The sequence below is a fragment of the Heteronotia binoei genome, chromosome 14 (genome assembly GCF_032191835.1).
Source record: "Heteronotia binoei isolate CCM8104 ecotype False Entrance Well chromosome 14, APGP_CSIRO_Hbin_v1, whole genome shotgun sequence".
Lineage (NCBI taxonomy): Eukaryota > Metazoa > Chordata > Lepidosauria > Squamata > Gekkonidae > Heteronotia > Heteronotia binoei.
In genome coordinates this window covers 2512570-2529386 of record NC_083236.1, presented here as the reverse complement: position 1 = coordinate 2529386, position 16817 = coordinate 2512570, and the positions used below count along the sequence as shown (strand labels likewise).

General features: G+C 48.1%; 1 protein-coding gene across 1 annotated transcript in view; it reads right to left on the bottom strand.

Moving 5' to 3' along the window:
- CTNNAL1 (catenin alpha like 1) overlaps positions 1 to 13397 on the bottom strand; it is a 71783-nt gene extending 58386 nt beyond the window's left edge. Inside the window, exon 1 of the mRNA XM_060254503.1 lies at positions 13239 to 13397. Within this exon, the coding sequence (XP_060110486.1) occupies positions 13239 to 13397 (159 nt within the window). The remainder of the gene's footprint in view (positions 1 to 13238) is intronic.
- Positions 13398 to 16817: the final 3420 nt, after the last annotated feature.

The following is a 16817-nucleotide window of genomic DNA, read 5'->3' as shown; positions in this document are numbered from 1 at the left end:
CTAAAGATCGCCACTTGCTGACCCCTACAAAATTTTAAATGAACAGTCACTTCCAGGGCGTTCTCTACCACTTGAAATGTTAATGTGTGGGTTGGATCAGACAGAATGGTAGATCTCTTGGAACATTAATAGCCATACGTAAGGGAAGGGATTGATGCTGCCGTAGACAACTAAACAATGTGTTCTTCCAAGGTGTTTTGGTCTATACCCACTTATGTACAGTTATGCTGGAGTCTTGCTTTTTTGGTAGAATAAGCTCAGCAGGAACTTATTTATTGTCACCATTGTTTCACACAGGGCTTTCTTTGTAGAAAAAGCCCAGCAGAAACTCATTTGCATATTAGGCCACACCTCCTGATGCCAAGCCAGAAGGAACTGTGTTCCTGCTCAAAAAAAGCCCTGGTCTTGCTAATTTACTGTGGAAAAAGATCTTCCCATTCATGGGCAGTTTCCTTTCTTGATACAAACACAGATCAAGTGCTAAATGGTGTGTGAACTCCACTTCAAAGACAGCTAGAGCATTTGGTGCTTACCTCTGAGCAGGTGCAAGGTTATCAGTCTGGAAATTAACCTGGGATGGCCCAAAGGCCTTTCTCTCCAGCTAACAAAGCACTGTCTAAAAGAATGCCTTAGGTAGCAAGTGCTGATAAATCCCAAGGGCTCCAGCCAGGCAGCCAGACGGGAACGTAACACTCCTTGGCCAAACAGAAGCAAAACATTCTTCCGTTCTGAGATCAAGGCCTCGGGCAGTCCCTTTGGTTACCATCCTCCTCCGCAAGCAAGCCTCACTTTCTACCACCACCTTTTATCCGAGAGGAGAAGCAGCATCCCCAGACATACCCGGTATGGCCAAGTCCCCAGACAGCCATGTTTTGCAGTCCTCCCCCGCCCCAGCCCCCAGCAGCAACATTTAACCTCCTGACAGGTCACATTTCTGTACCAGTTTTTTGCTACCAAGCTCATGCGCAGCACTACTTATAATCACCAATTCTTCCAGAAACATTGTTGGGACTTGGAACAAAAGAATGATTCAAATTTGGCTTTTTAACTGTTGAACAATTATCACCAGTCCATTTGCTAAACGCTACTGTGTGACACAAGGAAAACTGACCTTTGCAAACGCCCGGGGAAAGCAATGCCTCCCACAGCCAATGCTTCCTCTAAGCTGTGGAGTCTTGTGAGCAAAAATTCTACTTCGTGAGCAACTGACATAAAAGTGGTGAGTGACCAATTTGGCTACTGCAGAAAATTAGTTTGCTCTGGGGCTGTCCTTCCTGAGCTAAGATGAAAATGTGTGAGCTGGAGACTAAAAAACTGTGCGCTAGCTCACACTAACTCAGCTTAGAGGGGAAACTGCCTCCTGTCAGGATCTCTGTGGTGCATGTGTATCGTGCCAGTGTCTGGTATGTGGGGCTTCCCTTTGTCGTTTCAGTTGTAGTGTCGTGTGGGTCATAAAAGGTTATCTGAGTCCACTGGGAATGCAGGCATCACTACCCCTCCCCCCTTCTGAAGCCATCTGGCAGGAAGGAGAGGGGAAAAGGCCTTCACACCTAGGAGAGAACAGGATGGGGTTTCTCTGAAACAGCTTTGAGAACAAGATTTGTGGGGGGGGGGGGGGATGGGTGTTTTGAGGAATGTACTTGATCTATGTAACTGCCTCCTCAATTCTGGCAAAGACCGTGATGCAATTAGGTCTTGCTCCTATGATATATCAATAAAACTTCATCTATGCTTACATAAGAGGAAACCTATTTGAGTATTGCTTGGCAAACCTTACACCTCCCACCTGTACAGCCCCAGCCCAAACTCCTTCTGTTTCCTTTGCATCTCTGACTGGTCACCTGACACATGCAGACTGACACACTAGTGGAGCTCTTCTGCAGCAGCCTTGCTCTCCGGGCCCCTTCCCCCTGAGGCCTTCTGTTTTCTCACGGGTGGACTCCATGAGGAGTCTGGGGGTCTAGCTGGATGCCTCTCTTACTTGGACAAGCAGGTGTCCACTGTTGCAGAATGGGCTTTTCTCTACCTCTGTCAGGCTCATCAGCTGCCCCTCCCCCAGCCACAGTGATTAATTCCACAGTCACCTCCGCAACAGACGACTGCAATCTGCTCGATGCCCTTGAAGGAGTTTGGGAGGGTTCAGGTTGTCTACAAAGCAGCTGCAGGGCTTCTTCTAACTAGAACATCTTGGCCTTCATGTGCCTAGGTGGGGGGACCCGGGCCTTCCTGAGAGCTGTCTCACTGGCAGAGGTCATGTACTTTGGTGACAAATGAAGGCTATACAGCAGCAGGCAGTCTACCAGTCCATATCCTCACTATTGATCTGGGCTCGTAAAACTCTGCTAAGAACTATACAAATTAAACTAGTGGGCTTTTCCCAACAGTGGAAGAACACAGATAAGAAGGAAAAGATATAGTAAAGGAATACCACCTACAGTGCAATCCTATGAAGTTACTCCCGTCCAAGGCCGCTGAAAACAATGAGTTTATACTGAAGTAATTCAGCATTAAATCGCAGGATTAATAACTTGACAGTGGTCCAATGATGGCTTTGCATAAAAATTAAATTCTGAAGCAAAATTTACAGGAGGCAAAGTGGAATACAAGAAAATGATGGGTCCAAAGCATAATGGTTGGAACAGGACATGGGATGAATAAGAACACGAACGAGGAGTGATGAGGTTAGCAGGTTACAGAAGAAAAGCCGAAGGACTAGAAACTTGAACACTCTGCAGCCAGCAATGGAAAACTGGCAAAAGAGTCAAAGCGCAGAAGTAATTTGACAAGAGTGATTCTGAATAGGTCAGAGACAACCAGTACAGAAGCTGCTGTCATTTAGTGAAGAGATTACCCAGATGCATTAAGGTGTTTAGCAAGAGATGCCAAAAGCAAATGAAGGATTTTTATATGGAAGGAAGAGTACCTGTTGTGGAAGGAGGAAGAGAGGCGCTGACTGGCAATAATGACAGTGACAAATGAGTGGGGAAGAGATTCTGAGCAGACAGTTTTTGACACTTCACTAGAACAGAGCTAGGCAACCAGAGAGACACAAGATGGGATTTATACCCCGCCCTTCTCTCAACCAAAAGGAAACGTGCAGATAACCTCATTGTATTTGGTACCAGGGCAGAAGAAGCCCAGAATACTACCCTGAGTGGAAAAACTGTGAGAATATATTTCAGTAATTACAGGTAATGTAAAAAACAAAAGTGAAGTATTTAATTCCCGAAACACTTGCAATTGGGGGCTATACACAGACCTGAGCACAGCAAGATTGAGCAAATTCTACTGACTCTGCAGCTACACTTAAATCTGACCTATTCTTGGTTCAGTCGCAATGCAATCCTAGGCAGCGTTGCTCCAGTCTAAGCCAAACTGGCTTAGATCAGAGTAGCTCTGCAGAATCACTTCACTATATTTCCATAAAGCTAATGAGCTCTCCTAAAATAGATGGCTTGGGGGTTCCTCTACAGGTCATAAATCATTTAAGATATAATGTTATAGTTTTTAGGTTTTTAAATGCTTAACTTTTAAATGTAATAACTTTGCTTTGTTTTATTGTTTTATCGTTTGTTGTGAGCCGCCCTGAGCCACTCTGTGGGAAGGGCGGGATATAAATTACGGAATTAAAAAAAAATTAAAAAAATAAGATTGAAAAAAAATCTTCCCTACCAGCATAAATGCGACGGTACCCAATTAAAATTAAAGATCACCATCTAAAATAGATGGCAATTTGCACTGCATCCCTGCAGTTAACGGGGCTACCGTAGAGGACCTCCCATAAGGATTACACCATAAGGTAGACAGCCATGTTGGTCTGACCCAACAGGTCAAAGTCTGAGTCCACTGGCACCTTTACGGCCAACAAAGGGTGCCATCAGATGAGCAGTTTGGCCTGCTGTAGCCACCCCTCCCCTCCAGATTACATGGGCACGATTACATGCATACATCTCACCCCGTGCCCCACTTGTCCTTACTTCGCACTAAAATGATTCCCAAGTGGATTAAATAGCCCCCAGCAAATTCTGGTGGCTTCCCCCAGAGAAGCTCTTCCATGGCAGGTTTCCAAACATCCGATTGCCCCACACACCATGGAAACGCATGAGGGGTGTGATCACTCTACTCTGTTCCTGGCATGTCTCCCCCCTCCCCCCAACCACACTCCGATGTGTGCTTCAGCACCCCCACAAGGCTGGCCAGGAGCGCTTGTGCACTTGTCTGCTTCTGTGCATGGGCAACAGGAATTTGGGGGAAAAACACCCAACCCAGCCACGGGTCTGTGGTTGCAGCATTTTAGCAATGTGGACAACCAACCATGGGGCCACGGTGCTATGAAGCTGGAACACTAGCAAGTGGCTTTTTAAAAGCCAAGATCCTGCCACAGTTACCTGCCTGTCTGCTCACACCCAAAGTTTAATTCTGGGTGGAAGCTTCCATGTGCATGTTTATACCCAGAATTAAACTGCATTGGTCTTAAACATGCCACTGGACAAACTTTGTTTCATAAGGTCTACCATAACTGATATGTAAAGCACTAGCAGAAAAGACAATATCACTCTATCTCTGTATACCAACATCCCACACCAAAACGGGTTAGACGCCATAAGGAACATGATTTCTGACATCACAGTGGATATACCATCCAACTATGTCATTTTGTTCTCACCCATAACCGCTTCAAATTTGACGGCAACTTGTTCCTTCACATCAGTGGTAGAGCCATGGCCCCATGGTATACTAACATCTTTATGGCTGATCTGGAGCAACACTTCCTAAACTCCTACCTACTCATATCTCTCTTATACCTGAGATACACTGATGACATTTTTACTGTCTGGACACATGGTAAAGAAGCCCTGGACATATTCCGCCGGGCATTCAATGACTTTCACTCACCTGACAATGAACCAATCAATACAAGAAATACATTTTCTGAACCCTACTATAAAAATATACAATGGCTGCATAGACACCACCTTATACTGAAAACCTACTGACCAACAACATTCCTCCAGTCACCATCCTAAACATACTGCACAATCCTTTGTATACAGCCGGGCCCTATGCTACAGCCGCATCTGCTCCAACCCTACAGTTAGATTCTCACATGCGGGATCTACAACAAACCTTTCTGGAACTGAAATATCCACCTGATGAAGTAAAGAAACAGATTAACAAAGACAGAACGGTACCCAGAGAAAACCTGTTACAAGACAGGCCCAAAAAAGACAATAGCAGAACACCACATCACATCACATCACATCCTATATCCTTACACTCAAATCTCACATCCTCGCAAAATATTGTTTGGGGGCTCAGCTTGGTCCCAGTTTCTGCATGTCCATTTGTCCTGGTGGATTCCAGTTTGGAGCAGCAGGTACAATAACAGGGCTGTGGACCAGGAAACAGCAGATGTCCACTAGGAGGAAATAATTCCCTGAAAGTGGAATTCCCTGACATGTGGCAGACGAAACCTTATTTTGGGCTACAGAGCGCATGTAGTTATTTTAGTTCCTGTATAATATAGGCTTATTGGTGGCAATCCAAATGCAGGCCTGTGCTGCTAGAATCAGGGAGTGCTTTCACACCACGACTATTGGCAAGTGGGTTTTGCCATTCTCACAGTAAAAATCCAGTTGCAAAGCCTGTATTTGGACCAGGCATCACTGCATGCCTTCTTGCAGGGGACAGTCTCTGGAATGTGGGGATGTGTCATTTGGGGTGGTCCAAAGATGGCTTTGGAGTGCAGCTTGGCCCCCATGTCTGCCTATGCAATTATCATGAGGTTGGAACCAGTGTTTGGACCAGGTGTCACTGTATGTCTTCTTGCAGAGGGCAGTGTCTGGAGTGTGGAGATGTGTCATTTGGGGTGGCCCCAGTGTCTGTCTGTGCAGTCATTCCAGCGGCACCCCACTTTAAAACAGCTGCTACAAGAACTAGACTTTGGCCCAGGAAACAGCAGATGTCCTCTTGAAGGGCAGAGTCCGCTGATCATGGCGGGGTATGTTGTGTGGTCATCCAAACCTTATTTCTGAGGTGCAGAGCATTTGTTGTATCCTTAACGTTTTTGGTTGGATTCACAAATAGGTCATGAATAAGGAACTGAAAACCAATTTCAGTCTTGTGGCAGAGTGGGGAATCCTGGATCTGGGATTCCTAGGTCTAGTCAGGGCTCTACTATCACACCACACTGTCTGTTGTGGGCTGGCTGCTGTAGTGAAACTGTAATTAAAATAAGTTTTATTCTTCTAGTATGTTGTTTTCTAGGTCATATGATAACCGGTAATTTTAAAAAATGTATTGTTAAATAATGCAAATGGCGAGACAGAACTGACCTTGGGAAAGAAAGAGAAGCCAGGGACCCTCCCTTCACTTTCTCAGGAGATCAGTCTAAGTTTCTCTGAGTGCACTGCATGTGGAGACAGCATGGGTAATGTTGCAGATTACCTAAGACATTAGGAGCCTTCCTACTGGTTCCTGGGGTCACCTCACCAGGGGCAATTTCTTATCAAAACCCACTCCCTCCCCCGGTCTCCAGTTTGATTCCTCCTGGACTGCTGCCAGTAACTCTGCCGCTATCAAGATATGCTTGTTCCTGTTTGCTGGCTGCCTTCTAAGTGTGCTAGACATAAAGCATATGTAGAAACTTTTATCTGCTTTCTTATTTCTCTCTTAGAACTTTGCACCATCTTTAATAATATATTTTTAAGCATTTTAAACCTGTGTTTGTGTGAGCTGCTATTTAAACCATGGCACTCAGGAACCCTGGCACTGAGGCCACACGCTACCAATTAATTGTGTCTGTTTACAAGCCACCCCTTCCTGACGTGAGGGATTGGGTGAGGTACAGCTGCTGTTGAACAGCAGCAAGCAGCCAGTCCTGGGTGAGTGATTCAAGACACATGGAAGCAAGGTGGTTGCTGCCAGGGTTGGCTCCCTTAACGGCTAAAACAGCGCCGGAAAGGGCCCTCCCTGCCCCTTCCTTTTACTGACAGAAACCAAGGCCTGAAGGCTGGCAATATTATTGTGGTTGCCAAGCAACTGCCCATGGAGGGCATTCATTTCTTAATGCTGCATCTATTTTTAAAATCCTCAATGACTGGTTCTTTGTTGGTTTCCAAATGCTTGGGCAAACCTGGGACATTTTCAGGTTTGTAGAAAAATTCACCTTGTCTGTTCATGGTTCCAGTCTCCAGATTTGTATCCACAGATCTGGCCATGTTGAAAATTAGAGGCACGCACTGATGATGTATTATCGTTATTATTATACTTTTTTTCCATTTAAAAATTCCCAAACACCTTAGATCAAATAGCTGAATTTAACAGTTGAGTAAACCTTTCATACACATTCTTAGCCAATATGCTAAAAGTAAAATATTCAAAACCAGGTCCAAGGCATACTAAATAAGATATAAGTGGTTCATAAACAAGTCTGTACTATTCCAAAGGGATAACATTTCATCCACTTATCTATAATCAGTTATTTGACTTTTATACAATTTAAATGCACAGGGATAACTGGGCAGGGGGAACAAATGTGTGATCTAGTCCTGTACATGTTTGTTTAAAGTATTATGGAGTTTAACGAGTCTTATTCCCGTGGGCACAGGACTGAAGCCTTAAAATGTTTATAGGCTGCAAGCAACCTCTAGCCCTCAAAAAAAAATTCACCAAAGTAAATTGATTCTATTCTAATCTCAATGTTGCTTTGATTGGGTAGTTTCATTCTCCTCTGTATGCTTGGGTATGCTTGGTGCCTAACTTTTTTTGAGGCCAGTCACAAAATTACTTGACATTTTGCCTGTGTTTTCACCAAAAAACCAACAGTGGAACCCTTTGCGTCTTATATTTTAATAGCCATCCGTGGCCCCCATCTGTGGATAGCTAGGTCTGTGGACTGGGGCTAAACATTTTTTTTTTTTGCCAAACTCGGGACACACATTCCAGGTTTGCAGAAAAATCTGAAATGTTTAAAAATATACACTGGGGGTGAGGGTGGGGATCCTCATTGCGGTGTGCTGGAGTCTGGGAGCCACGGCAGCCCTGGGGATGGTGCCCAAGCAGCCCAGGGAGTTTGCCAGGCAGCAGCTGCCAAAGAGCCTGGCGATCCTGGCAATGATGAAGCAGCAAGAGAGCTGCTCTAGGTGGCAGCTGCCAGAGAGCCCGGGAGCCAGGCCAGGCCATGCATGGCAGTGGCTGCCAAAACGTCCAGGAGCTGCAGCAGCAACAAAGCAGCCCAGGAACACTGCTGGGCCTAGCAGCTGAGTATCCCAGGGGCTGTGCCAGGCTTGTGGAGAACAGGACAATCCTATGAAAGGTTACTCAAACTGAAATCCCAGTGAACTCAGTGGGATTAGACCACAGTAAACCCTCAAGGACTGCATTGTAAGGGACTCGCTTCAGAGTGAATCAAATGCCACACAACACAGGAGCTGTTTCAGCACGCTTGCCAGTGTTGTGTAACTGGAGAGTAAATAAGTGAGCTGCCTCATCATCTGTGGGCATAAACGAATCCCTTGCTTTTTTCCAGGAGAGTTCACAGTTCTTTTCTTGCAGGCTGCCCAGGGACCTCTGATGACTAAGCAGCAGAGAGGGAAGCTGCGGGATACAGAGTTGGACCACTGATCCATCTAGCTCAATATTAGCTACTCGGACTGGGGAGAGGTTTCAAAAACAACCCAACAATCCCAAATGGATATCTCCTGATACCTTCTACCCAAGATCCTTTAACTGGAGATGCTGAGGACTGAATCTGGGACCCCTGGCATCTATCACTTGGCCACAGCTTCTAATTTTATTTTATTTATTCAACTTATACCCCTTCCCCCGCCAAGCAGGGCTCAGGGCAGGTTCCAACAATGAAATCAGCATTCTGGTTTTAAAATCCAATTTTTCAAGTTAAAAAGCCTATGAACTCTAGTGCCCAACAATCTATCACAAGTGGGCAGCACAGAGAAGACTGCAACCCAGCAGTAAAATGGAAGGAGGCCAGCTTCTCTCTCCAGCCCTTACTGTCCTCAACCATACTCCTGGCAGAACATCTCGGTCTTACAGGCCCTGTGGACTGAACTCAGTTTCACAAGGCCCATGTCTCATTAGACAGAGAGTTCCATTAGGTTGGGCCCAGAGCCGAAAAGGCCCTGGTCCTGGTCAAGGACAGCCAGACTGCTTTGGGACTAGGGATTAACAGTAGGTTGTAACCAGAATGCTCTCTGAAGGGTAAATAGGGAATGGCAGACCCATAGATACAATGGTCCAGACCAGTTAGGGTTTTGAAGGTATGTACCAGAACCTTGAACCTGATTTGGGACTCAGTCTGGAGTCAGTGCAGCTGACAGAGCACAGGTTGTCTATGTGCTGTCAAAGGGGTCCCAGTTAACCCACACTGCTGTATTCTGGACCAGTTGAAGTTTCTGGAGTAAGTTCAAAAGCAGTCCCACATACAGCAAGTTACAGTAGTCTAATCTAGAGGTGACTGCTACATGTATCACTGTGGTCAGGTAAGTGATCAGTTGCTGAACTTGGTGAAGATGGGAAAACGGCATTCTAGCAGTGTTTGCGACCTGGCCCTCCAATGGAAGGGAGGCATCTAAGATCGCACCTGAACTCCTGACAGAGGGAGTTGGGACTAGCTGTACTCCGTCAATAGTGGGAAGGTGAACTTCCTGACCCGGGGGCTCCCTGGCCTAACCAGAGGACCTCCATCTTTGATGGGTTTAACTTCAGACTACTCTGTTTCAACCATCTCACGATAGCCTTCAGACAACTGGCCAGATCTTCTGGGAAGGTATCCATCTGTCTTCCCATTAACAAATACAGCTGGGTGTCATCTGCACATTGATGACACCCTAGCCCGAAACTCCTGAAGAGCTGGGCAAGAGGGTGCATATAGATACTGAACAATATTGGGGAGAGAATGGCCCCCTGATGGACTCTGCACACTAGTGGGTGTCACCATGAGCCCTCCCCCTAGCATCACCATCTGCCCTTGGAGAAATGAGCACAGCCACTGAGGGAGAGTCTCACGTAACCCAACGGCAGCAAGGCAATGGGTCAGCAAATTGGGGTCGACAGCATCAAATCCTGCTGAGAGATCTAACAGCAGCAGCAGCATAGACCCGCCTGAGGAGGTCATCCATAAGGGTGACCAGTGTCCTCTCCATCCCATGGTCAGGTCAAAAGCCAAACTGGAATGGATCCAAGGCCAATGAATCCTCCAGAAAAGCCTGCAGCTGTTCTGCTACTGCCACTCAACCACCTTACCCAGGAATGGCACATTTGAAAATGGGTGGTAGTTGGCCACATCAAAAGGATCTAGCAATGTTTTTTTTCAACAGAAGCCTCACCATCGCCTCCTACAGCATTCCTGGGAAGACCCCCAAACTCAGGGACACACTGAAAATACCTTCCAGGGAAGTTCGTACCCTCCCCATGCTGGCCTTAACCAACCAGGAAGGGCACGGATCAAGGGGGCAAGTGGTGCGTTTTAACAGCTGACAGGACCCTGTCTACATCGGTCAGAGTAAGCCATATGAATTGATCTAATACAGAACTCAGCAACGGCCAAGGGGCCTCTAGTTTGATCTCTGCATTAACACTGGTGGGGAGGTCATGGCAGAGCAGCAACACTTTCTCCACAAAGAAAAACTTTCAAAAGCCTCACAGCTAAAGGTCAACTCACTAAAATTCTGTGAGTCCCTCAACAGGGATGTAAGGATATAATTGCCCTGGCCTAAACAACTGAGCAGGACAAGAGCTTGTGGATGCAATGGAGGTCACATAGCAAGCTTTCTTTGTGACCTTCACTGCCATCTCATAAATGTCCTACAGGATGTTCTTGTAGCATCATCCTGAGTGTGACACCAAGCTCTAGTCATCTAAGCCCCTGCTTCACCTCTCTTAGCTCCAAGGTATACGAAGGAGCTAACTGGAGCAAGGGTGAAGAGGACATTGGCGGGCAATCTTGTTGATAGTTTCTGAAATACAGTTATACTAACCTTTAGTCCGCACACCTAACAACTCATCAGGGGGTGCTGGATCCTGCAGAGCATTCTGGAAACCAACTGGATCCATGAGTCTCTGTGGCTGAGCATAAATCTGCTTGCCGGCTATGCAGAGGGGCCTTCAGGACAAAATGGTTCAACTCTATCCATAGAGATCTGGCCAATGTTCACACCCACCACAAAGATCTAGTGTGCAGCCTGCTTGGTGTGCAGGGCCCGATACAACCTGGGAGAGTCCTAGTGGTGCCGTGGATGCTACTAGGTCTGAAGCCTGAGAAAAAGAAGCAGCAGTATCTGCATGGATGTTGAAATCCCCCAGAACTATCAGTCTGGGATCCCTCAAGGCCCACTCCACCACCACCTGAATCAAGTTCAGCAGGGTAAGCGGTCAGTACACAAACAAGACAGCCACTCTCTCCTTAGCATCCCACACCAAACTTAACACTATCAGGGCCAGAGATCTCCAGGGTGAGGATTGGCCTGTAGAAAGACTCCCAAATGAGCACTGTCACCCCTCAACCCTGGTTTTTTGTCTGAGATTGATTGGGGGCGGGGGAGAAATAGTTCTTTCAGAGCAACTGTTTCTCTTTCCCTCACCCAGGTCTCCTGTAGGGTCATGGTCTTGTTATTAATGGGCCTGGCATTACACAACATCAATGTTGGACAAGGGCTAGAACTCCTAAGCCCACTACCAGCATGTCTCGGGATGGAGGGGAGTGAGGGTAACCATAACTCTGTCTCCATCCTTCTGACATCTCCTCCCACCGGCATATCTCTGCCTCCCAGTCACAGATATCCTGGACCCCATGTTGGCCTCCCAGGAAAAACTCGCCCTGCCTCCTTCCCATGTGGACCTGTTTGCAAGGCTGCGTTTGATGGTAACAGTGAATGATATTTAGAGAATACTTGATCACTTTCCAGGTCAGAAAGCAACAGCACAAACTGCACTCTGGGCAATCACGTTTGTGACAAACCATGTCCACTGAGATTGCATGACTGAGAAAAGATGTAACCATCAGATGTATTCTTGTTAGAACTCTGGAAACTGTCTCTAACACAGCCTGCATTCTGCAGAGCTTTTAAACATCGCTTGCATAACTTCCAGCAACCAACACATTTACCAAGAATTAATATTTCCAATTTTCAGTCTCAAACCCCAAATATGTTCTAGTGAAAAATTTTGCTTCAATTTCCCACTCTTTCTGGCTGGAAACAGAGATTCTTGCAATTTACTGCATGCCCACAGACTTACAATTCTACACAATTAATGCTGCAATTCTTCCACCTTAGCTGAAGGGACATCAGCCCCCACAAAGCAGATGGAACTTCAGCCCTACTTTATTGAGAGGACACACCTCCAAAGTGTGTCCTCTCTGATCCACAGAACATTCCCACATGGAAACCAATGAGCCCTGAACAAGAAACCAAATATGCCCACCCCCTTAGCCACAGGTGGAAATCTGCCACTGGATCCAACCTCTCAGCTGTTGTACACCAGAACTCCCCAGGAGACTGTCGTAAACTTCACCACATTCACTTGGGCATCAGTCCTGCGGATTTCCAAACAACTTGTTTAGGATGGGGGGTGGGGGGTGTCACACCTTCAACATTAAGGAATCCTTCTCAAAGAAAGAACTTGTTAGTAGCTGCATTGGTTCTTAGCCAAGACAAAACTCAAAAGCAATGCACTGCAGGAATGCCAGTCTACAGGCAGTGTTCCCTCTAAGCAGAGTTAGTATGAGCTAGCTCACAGTTTTTTAGCCTCTGGCTCACGCACTTTTGTCTTAGCTCAGGAGAAATGGCCCCAGAGCAAACTAATGTATGCAGTAGCTCACAACTTTAAAGCCATTTGCTCCCACAGTAGAATTTTCGATCCAAAGACTCCACAGCTTAGGCGGGAATATTGTCTACAGGGGAGAGCTGGAGATTACAGCAGGTCTACATGCACCAGTTCCTCTGGAGAAACTGTCCATTTTGGAGGGCGTGCTCTATCCCCTCCCCAACCCCCCAGCTATTTCCCAAGCTGTAGCTGGGAGCCCCCCCCCCCCCGAGAGTGCAGCGTTCCCCGCTCCTCTTCAAGGGACTCTGCGGGGGGGGGCTCTCGATGAGCCCCCAGGATGGCCCGCTCCACCCTCCCTCTGCCGCCGCGAAGCAAGGGGGCCCCCGGTTGCCATGGCCACAGAGCAGAAGGCCCCGGAGGCCGTGCCGGCTCCAGCCGCGGAGGAGCGGACCCACCTGCGCCACGAGCGGCACCAGCGTCTGCTCCACCGAGCGCGAGCGGATCTGCAGCCCGGGCAGCCCCTGCTCCCACGCCCAGGCCCAGTCCCGGCCCGAGGCCGCCGAGCCGCCCGCAGAGCGCGCCCACCACACGCCGCCGCCCGGGAAGGCCGCCATGGCTCCCTCGCGCCCGCCGCCTCTGCCGAGCCCCGCCGAAGGCTCCTCCCGCCGCCGCCCCCAGTGTGGCTCGCAGCAGCAGCAGCAGCTCCTCGCGGGGAACTTGGCCCAGGGAGGGGCCGGCGCCGCTGCCCCCAGCAACTCCCTCCCTCCCTCCCTCTCGGCCGCAGCAAAGGCCCGCGCGTGCACGGAGGAGGCGGGGACGGAGCGCTTCTTCGCCACTTTCGCGCCGCTTTTCAGCCCCGAAGCCATTCGCTGCAGCATTATTGTGTGAAAGTTGCGGGTTGCGTGCACCTCTTGCAACAACACGGCCTGCTTTGGGGCCAGCAGCCCTCATTTGTTACAAGGGCCCGGGTTGACATCGATGGGACTTTGTGGCCATTTGTGTCGTAAAATGGAATGCCAGGTAGGGGAGATGGAAACTTTATAAAGGACACAGACAAACACAATTAAAATACAAACATGTTTAAAACATTTGGAAGATTTTTTTTTTAATCAAAAGGTGGGAGAATAGTGGGATTTGGCAATGCAATTTTTAAAACAATCAAGAAAAAGCACAAGGATCACAGCAGAAACTAAAAAATATAAGGCAAAAATATAAAATGCTCTGCGCTTAGGAAAACATGAAATGGCTGGGAATTGCAAGCTCCCCCCCCTCCCTGGTCTACTCAGATTGACAATGGCCCTCCAGTGTAATGTCCCCCTTTGGCTATGGATTCCCAGGTTAGAGTACTCATTAGGCACCAGTTCTCAGGTCCATTCAGCAGAGACAAGCTGGCTCAAAGCACCAACCCTTTATTTGCAAGGCGCTTCAGCTGGTCGTAAACGCTACAAAAGTTAAACTGCTTAATCACCACTCCAATGAAATACATTGCAGCACAGAGAAAGTTGCAAGGAAAACACAGAACGGGTTTTCCATTAAGGCCTCTGGGCCCAGATAGACTACTCCCAGAGTAGTTTGCCTGGGCACAGAGACCTTCATGGAAAATCCATTCCACATATCCTTTGCAGCTTTGCAAGTCCAGAAGAGAAGTTCTTAATGAAGCAGGCAAAGACAAGTCGGAAGGAGCTGGGAACTTCGGCAGCCTCAGAGCTTCAAAGGGGGAGGGCAGGAGGGGGGGGCAGCAGGGAGAAAACAGCTGTGGGGCTGATTAAAGCCCTGTGTGTGCCAGTTCTGTCCTGTGGGCCAGAAGTTTGACAACCCTGCCTTAAAGGCTGCCTGTTCCCATGTGAAGCTACCTGACGATAATGTAATCCAAGACTAGAGACATAAACTAAGAAAGGTGCTGTTCACTTGTGGCACCAAAACAGTGGCATTCCCTTCTCAGTGAGGTTTCCCTTGCCTCTCCCCTTCTAGCATTTTCTTCCATCGGCAGGGGAAGACTTGGCATTCCCTTCTTGAGTTCCATTCTGTTTATGTTTTAATTGGTGTTTTTCACGTGTGTGTGCATGTATTTCTGAAGTAGTTTGTTAATGTCTTTTTAACTTTGCTGCCTTAGGGGTGCTAATTGAATGGAAAGGCAAGATAAAAACATAATAATGATGATGATGATGATGTCAGGGCTTTTTTTGAGCAGGAACACACTGCCTGTTGCCTTGGTGTCAGGGGGTGTGGCCTAAAATGCAAATTAGTTCCTGTTGAGCTTTTTCTACAAAAAAGCCCTGCTTACAGTAATACGTGAATAATTCTGTGTTAGTATTTTATCACATGCTTTCTGGATGTCATGGCTGGATCTCATTCCCCCCCCCTAAAGATTAAATAAAATGTCTGCATAGCAAAGATTCATTCATTACACATGAATAAGTGGGCCATAAAATACCAAAAGTTCTTCTAGCACTGGTGTAGTGCTTAGAGCCAGGGCTCCTGGGCAGCTGCAGTGGGAGAGCCATTGCCCTTCCTGCTCGCAGTTTAGGACCCCACCAGTCCGCTGACCAGTGGGTCCTTTAACCTGCTCCCTCCCTGGGAAGAAAGCAGCAACAGAGGCAAAGGCAGCAGGCGTGGCTGTGATCCGGGTGGTCCGTCTTGCAGCCAGGTCACACCGCTATGCTGGGGCACTCAACATGGCTGCTGCCATCGACACTGAAGGGAGCTTCCCTCACCGCCTCTCAGGTAAGGCATCGCGGCTGGTGCCTGTGTGGGGGAGGACTGGAGGTGGGGGCACACTTTGCCTGCGGGTGGTGGGAGTCGAGGGTGCAGGGCCATGCCTGGGGTGCTAGGCACCCTAGTACCAGCGCTGGTAAGAGCAGGGGTGTCAAATGTGCAGTCCCCAGGCCTGATCTGGCCCCCACAGAGCTCCAATCAGGCTTGCCACCAAGTGGCTGTCCTCGGCTTCCTTCTGCTCTTCTTCCTTTGGTCACCATTTTTGTATTTCTTCGGCGCAATGCAGCCCAACAAAGTAGCTTCTGCTTGCTCTTTCTCTCTTCCCCCTCCCTGTTCTCCAGAGAAGGAGGAAGGAAGAGGAGCCCCAGCAAATGGAGGTGCTTGGCTCTGTAGCTCTGCTATGTGATTGGGAGAGCCTAGCACAGCTAGAGCTTTCTCAATCAAAGCAAGAGCTGTGCCAGGCTCTCTTAATCGAACAGTCAGGGCCGGCTTGCCCACTAGGCAAACTAGGCAGTTGCCTAGGGCACCAGGAGGAAGGGGTCACTGAATTGGGCTTCCCCCCCTCCTGGTGCCCAAGACAACTGCCTAGTTTGCCTCCCTCCCCCGCCCCCTGCTGCCACCAGCTTCCTCCTGCCTGCCCGCCACAGCCAGTTCCCTCCCAAGCTCACTCTGCCATTGCCAACTCCCTCCTGCCCCCCCAAGCTTGCCCTGCCACCGCCAGCTCCCATCCACCCCCTCCGAAACGTGCCCTGCTGCCACTGCAGCCAGCTCCCACCCGGCCCCCGAGAAGAATGCCGTGAGGACCTCAAGCCATACCGGTCTCGAGGTCTGCGCGTGTTTTGAAGAGACCTCTGGAGGAAGTTTCTTCCTTCTCCTTTCTGTAACTCATAATCAATGTTTCCTCTAAGCTGTAGAGTCTTGTGAGCAAAAATTCTACTTTGTGAGCTACTGGTGTTAAAGTTGTGAGCTACTGCATAAATTATTGTGCTCTGGGGTCATCCTTCCTGAGATAAGACAAAAATGTGTGAGCCGGAGGCTAAAAATCTGTGAGCTGGCTCAGACTAACTCAGCTTAGAGGGAACACTGTCTGCAAGCTCTTTTAGAACCCTTGGATGCAGTTCATCTGGCCCTGAGGACTTAGTTTCATTTAAAGAAACTAGGTGTTTATGTACTACTCCTATGCTGATCCTAGCTTGGGACAATTTCTACAGCATTCCCCTGATCCAGCAAGGTAGTCACTTTCTCAAAAAAAAGAGATCAGGTTAGTCTGACATGACTTGTTCTTGAGAAACTCATGCTGGCTTTTAATAATCACAGAC